The sequence below is a fragment of the Aplysia californica genome, unplaced genomic scaffold (genome assembly GCF_000002075.1).
Source record: "Aplysia californica isolate F4 #8 unplaced genomic scaffold, AplCal3.0 scaffold00829, whole genome shotgun sequence".
NCBI classification, from domain to species: domain Eukaryota; kingdom Metazoa; phylum Mollusca; class Gastropoda; order Aplysiida; family Aplysiidae; genus Aplysia; species Aplysia californica.
The window spans coordinates 153,067-159,005 of record NW_004798099.1 but is presented as its reverse complement, the minus strand read 5'-3'; the positions used below and the strand labels follow the sequence as shown (position 1 = coordinate 159,005).

The 5,939-nt window shown below is 40.1% G+C and overlaps 1 protein-coding gene across 1 annotated transcript in view; it reads right to left on the bottom strand.

Moving 5' to 3' along the window:
• Nucleotides 1–2,967, bottom strand: part of LOC101864566 — a 10,536-nt gene extending 7,569 nt beyond the window's left edge. The window contains exons 1-2 of the mRNA XM_005109914.3: nucleotides 2,793–2,967; nucleotides 536–668 (exon numbers count right to left, since the gene is read on the bottom strand). Of these exons, the coding sequence (XP_005109971.1) occupies nucleotides 536–614 (79 nt within the window). The 5' untranslated portion in view covers nucleotides 615–668; nucleotides 2,793–2,967. The remainder of the gene's footprint in view (nucleotides 1–535; nucleotides 669–2,792) is intronic.
• Between the last annotated feature and the right edge of the window lie 2,972 nt (nucleotides 2,968–5,939).

Here is a 5,939-nt window from a genome sequence, read left to right as displayed (position 1 = left end):
AGAGGAAAAACGAAAATAGGTCATCAACCGATAGACGCAAAAGGTGTGATGATTAATTTTCGGCCTCAAGAGTCACTAGTTCACACTCAGAACGGAATAAAATTTAGAATAATTTCGACCCGTCCCCTACCTTCTCCTCCCCCCTCCCCCCCCCCCACCACACACACACATTTTAAAACTAAAATAAAAGTACCTTTGACCAAGACGTCACGGCGACCCAAAGTTGTCTCGTAGTGAGTGAATGATGAAGCAGACCGGGATGTGCGTAGTATGTCAAGGTCAAGTAAGTTCCGAATGGGAATGGGAATTAATTTATTTGCTTATTTTATTTATCTATTTATTTATTTATTACTATTATATTTATTATTATTATTATTATTATTATTATTATTATTATTATTATTATTATTAATTTTATTTTATTTTAATTTTATTACTATTATTATTATTATTATTATTTTTTTAATTTTTTTTTTTTTTTGGGGGGGGGGGGTTAGCTCAAATTGTCTTTCGATCAAAAATGAATTGTACAAACCTTCGTTGGCGAGTTCCATGCTGGAGCACAGGGAGAAGGTCTGCAAGAGGAGAACAAAGCAGCGGACTTGTCTAGACATCGTGAGGGGGAGTTGGGCGGGTGTTCTCGGAATCCGGGGTATGAATCTGAAGAACTAGTAGTTAGGTACTTTACAATATTAGTTTGTAAAATGTAAATTGTAGATTATTTAGTAACATCAGTTTGCAAATATATATTCTGCGAAGAAATGGGAAGATGAACTCTCTGGTAAGGATTTTACGGCGCTTGTGACTGCAAAAGCTCATGCATACACGGACAGTATCAGTTTTAAAGTAATTATTGAGTGGAGGAATATTATGTATTTCATGTTTGACAACATTGTTTTTTTGGTAAAACATATATACAATCTAGCTCACACTTAACGAACACGCACATAGGGAGAAAAAAACGCACAAAGTGAACAGATGTTCAAGTCCCGATTTTTTCTGATACAATATGTTTGTTTTTAAATTATTATTTTAAACACGTACACATAGAAAAACACGGAATGATTTTTACGTCACACTGAGTTCGTTATGTGTGTGCTATGCCATAAAAGTATTGTTATACGGGGCGCCCATTACGACTGGATCGGGCCGATTGCCCGACTCAGTTGCCTGAATTTGAAAACAAATACGGGGTGCCCACTACGGATGGGATCGCCCGACTCGGTCGCCTCAAAAACAAACGTGCTTGTTTTCAATTTCAGGCGACCGAGTCTGGCAATCGGCCCGATCCAGCCGAAGTGGGCATCCCGTAAAACACGTTTATTTTTTAGGCGACCCGATCCGCCGATCCCATACCTAGTGGGCACCTTGTATTTGGCTGACTTTCTACAATGCCTGTTTGTAAATAGACTTTTCTTACAATCAGTTAGTCAATATAATATGTAATATATTTTAAAAGAAATTCAAAATTGCGATGCACAAGTAGGAAAAGAAAGAAAAGAAGGAGAGAGAGAGAGAGAGAGAGAGAGAGAGAGAGAGAGAGAGAGAGAGAGAGAGAGAGAGAGAGAGAGAGGGAGGGAGGGAGGGAGGGAGGGGGAGAGAGAGAGAGAGAGAGAGAGAGAGAGAGAGAGAGAGAGAGAGAGAGAGAGAGAGAGAGAGAGAGAGAGAGAGAGAGAGAGTGAAAGAGACAGACAGACAGACAGAGGGGGGGGGGACGGACCCAATATTGCTTTTAAAATCAAGTCCGTCCTGTCTTCTTATCGCAACACCATGCTTATTGATCGCAAGAACCTTTAGTGCAATTTTTTTTAAAGTGTTCTTAATTTTCTGTAACTAATTTTTGTCCCTGAAAAGCGTCAATAGTCATCAGTCACTTAGGCCATATACGAATGCTTAAATGTGTGTGAGAAACGGAAAGTGCTGTGAATAATCGTATTTTCCGCGTAATAGAGATTTGTAATTTTTATCGTTTGTGAAAAAGTTTTTTTTTTAAATGTAGTCTCATATGTTGTGAAAAAGTTTGATTAAGTTTTCAGAAAAATTAAAGCAAACTGATGTTCAAAGTATGGTTGATATTGATTCCTGCGTTAATGAGATTTGAGGATAAGTTGCGCCACGAATTTTTGACCGCACTGTGGTTGACCGCCCGTGCCTTACTTAATGACTTAGAAATATCTCGAGATATGATTTACTTGTATTGAGACATATAAAACACAATACCAATAGTTAACGTCCGACTCTAACTGTGTTTCTGCGTGGACACTAATATTTAGAAAAGAGAGAGGAAAAACCCGTTATTTTTTCCTACCATCTATCAGAATGTGGGTGATTGGCGGGTGCTCTGGTGTGGTTTACTTTCTTCCGTTTTAAATATTTATCGTCCTTATCTTTTCCTTCTTTTTTATCTTTCTTACTCTCTTGTAATACCTGTAATCTTCCGCAGTTAAATACCCTTATTGTTTCAAAATTACTTCCTACCAAGCTGGAAATCCGCATGCGATTCATTTGACCTTATGCAGCTGTGAGCGCTATAAAGCACTTATAAAAAACAACAACAACAAATAACAAAAAAGGAAAAAACGAAAACAAAAACAAAAACAATAATGAAATGCAGTTTTTGGAACGCTTGAATCGAAAGGTCATATGAGCACCATGAAGGTACTTTACACGAATCCCCCATCAATTTGGTTCAATCCTTTCGGGGATGGACACAAAACGAAATCCCAGCATACCTTGCTCTCACAAGGAATATAAAAGGCAAACGAGAGAGAGGAAGACAAAGAACAACTTACTTTGACAAGCTGAAACAGATGTCCAACCACTAACGTCTTCTTTCTCTTCCGTCAGTGCTAAGGTTTCTGTTCCGGAAGTTACTCTTGACAGCGGCAGAAACAACAGCAGCTCTCCCTTCACGAGCCAGCTAGTGTTTCTTACAGACTGTAACACACCTCTCTCTTCTGATCGTACAACAGAGGACGCGTTCAGTATTTATATCGTTGATGGTGAGTAACTTTGTGGTGCGCGCGCAAACTATCGCTGCGCGCGCAAACTTACGGTGCGCAAACTTCTGGTGCGTGGTAAACGTGTGGCGTGGTGCGCTGTATCAATAGGCAGCTGTGGTGGCGATAACACGCAGATGCGATGGTCACGAAGATGGGAAGGGTATTATTGTCCTTAGTATATGATCTCTGCGTTTGGGGGCCGAGGAGTTGGGGGGGGGTCGAAATTGTATTGTCTTTTCACATGTCGCCTTCGTAGAGTAAGACTTCAGTAATATCGGAAGATACTGATCTAGTTTAAACGTTGTCCTTGTTAACTATGCAGTTTATATTATCATACACGTGTGTTCTTAGACCTATTTTTTGGGTGTGTATGAGTAAGTCTTGGTTGAAGCAAATTGCAGACGACAGCTTATGACGAATATACGAAAGCGAAAGGTAAAGTTCATTGGACACAAAATGAATAAAGAAGCATTGGAGAATATTATAACAACAGGCAAGCGTGATGGAAAGAGAGGCATGGGCAAACAGAGGGAAAAGATACTGGACAAGTTGACAACATGGCTGGGAACAGCAAGAACGACTGACATCATCGCTGCAACGCAAGACGAGTGAAATGGAGGTCCATGATCGCCTACGCCAGGCGGCAAGGCACCGGATGGTGATGAAGAGTATATTAGGTGTGTGGAAAAGATAGATTATATTTGAAAGAGTATGTGTGTATGTGTGTGTACGTGCGTGTATGTGTGTGTGTGTCTGTGTGTGTGCGCGCGTGTGTATTTATGTGTGTGTGCGTATGTGTACGTGTGCGTGATGATACACCAAACCTTTGTGCCAGTACCTGGACAATAATGAATACTCTCATCTTATCTGATCTGATCTTTTCTTCTATTTTATTATTTTTTCATATCTAATCGTTAGCACGATTCTGTTCTCCAACAACTGGTTCACGGTCACGTTTTTCTTTTGACAGATAGACGTCGTTTTAGAAGAAACAATTTATTGTTTGCGTGTGTTTGTTTGTGTTAAGAGACTCACATCGCCACAATAATGAAAAAAAAGAGTAAAGAAGTAGGATCTACCAGTAGGGCCCTCAAACCAATTGCTAGATTGTGCAATTAATTTTTCTCAGAAAATGGAACAGACATTATCACGACTTTGTTTCAATCTCCTAAACGAACATACGATACTCGCTTTACAATGTAGATCGAAACAACGTCTCAACAACGGAGGTGTTAATTTTGAGGGGTTGGGGGAAGCCATTTGTACGCCCTACCCTTTTCCTTTCCCTCTGTTGTTTCTGTCTGCCTGTTTTATTGTTTTCCAGCACTGAATGGTCATATTTTCGACGTTGTGCTTCTCTTTAAATAAATTTAAAGACTATATAATATGTAAACCCAACCAAAACAACAACAACAACAACAAACCAAAAAAACCAACAACAACCAAAAATATACCAAGAGTATACCCTTATAGTTCACTGTACAGACTACCACTGTGGATGGTTAGCGGGTGGTCTGGTATGGTTTGTCCCTTCTTACCTATCAAACGCCAATTTTCTTTATCTCTCCACCTTCTTTTGCGTTTGTTACTCTTTTGAAACACCTCTGATCTTTGGCACTTATATGACTTTATTGTGTTGTAAGTGCCCAAAAACTCTGACTATAACTAAACCAAAGACATCTCTTCATGTAGACCAGCGCCTGTAGTGCCATGTAAAGAAAAATTAATTGTTGCGGTAGTATGCAGAGGACGAGAGTTCGATTCCCCATTTTCCTGAAAGTGATGAAATGGTGTCGTTTCAACGCACCTAGCAACAATATTTTGTTATTTAAGAGGCGAGACCTCTGAGTTTAACGGCCATCTCCGAAAGGATTGAGCCAAATTGATGGAAAATTCGTGTAAAGTACCTTCATGGCGCTCATATGACCTTATACAGTTGCGAGTGCCGTAAAACCCTCCAATAAAAAAAACCTAGCTTAGGCTGGAACTCCTGAACCCGCAGTTTCACGATTACGGGTCCTGTAGCCTAACCACTAACTAAGCTACCGACGTCACCTCCATTTCCTTGACGTTTGTTACTGATTTCCAAAATACTGTTGGAATTGTCCGAGATACCACTCACTGTCGGGGGGAAAATGGTTGTCTTTTTAAAAAATCCCTTGCTCATTTATATGAGGTTGACGTCATCTGATTAGAAGAAAAAAGTGAGTATGATAGGGTCAATAGTGTATTACTTGCATACTGTTACAGATAGAGATTCCAGGATTATAGTTGTAAGTCATTGATCTGAGGGCAGTGATGATTTTAGAAATTATGGTGATGATGAGCGATGATATGGGATTGCGCTTAGGTAATGTTAGCGTTAGTCCTATCTTCCTCTGCTCCAATGAGTCACGAGGTTCGAAAAAAGTGATTGTCTTAGACTGCGAGTTAAAAACAACAACAACAACAACAACAAAAAACAATAACATCAGCAACAGCAACAACAGCAACAACAACAACAGCAACATCAATAAAACTTTACCGTGATCGTGCGCACCATAGACTCGCAAATGAATGGAAAAACAAAAGTCTCGCTACGTGGTCTCATGGTCTAGAGATAAGCGTTCGCCTCTCATTCAATGGTCTCAGGTTCGAAACTTTTAAGCGACAAAAAATGTTCTTCCTTGACAAAATTTTTTCTTTCACTCTCTAAGTCTCTTTATTCATGTTTGGACGTCTGCTTCCATATCCACTTTCTGCCTACCCCCCCCCCCCTTTTTTTTTGCCTCCCTCCTCTGGGCTCCTGAAGCTGATGCCATTCTACTGCTACTCATTGGCCCCTTCCTGCAACTGTCTTTCAGCCACACCCATGATCTTAGGATGGGTTGGATCTAGATCTAACACATTGCCTTCTCGGATAAGGGCGAAAAAAAATCCGGAGGTCCTGTGTGCAAG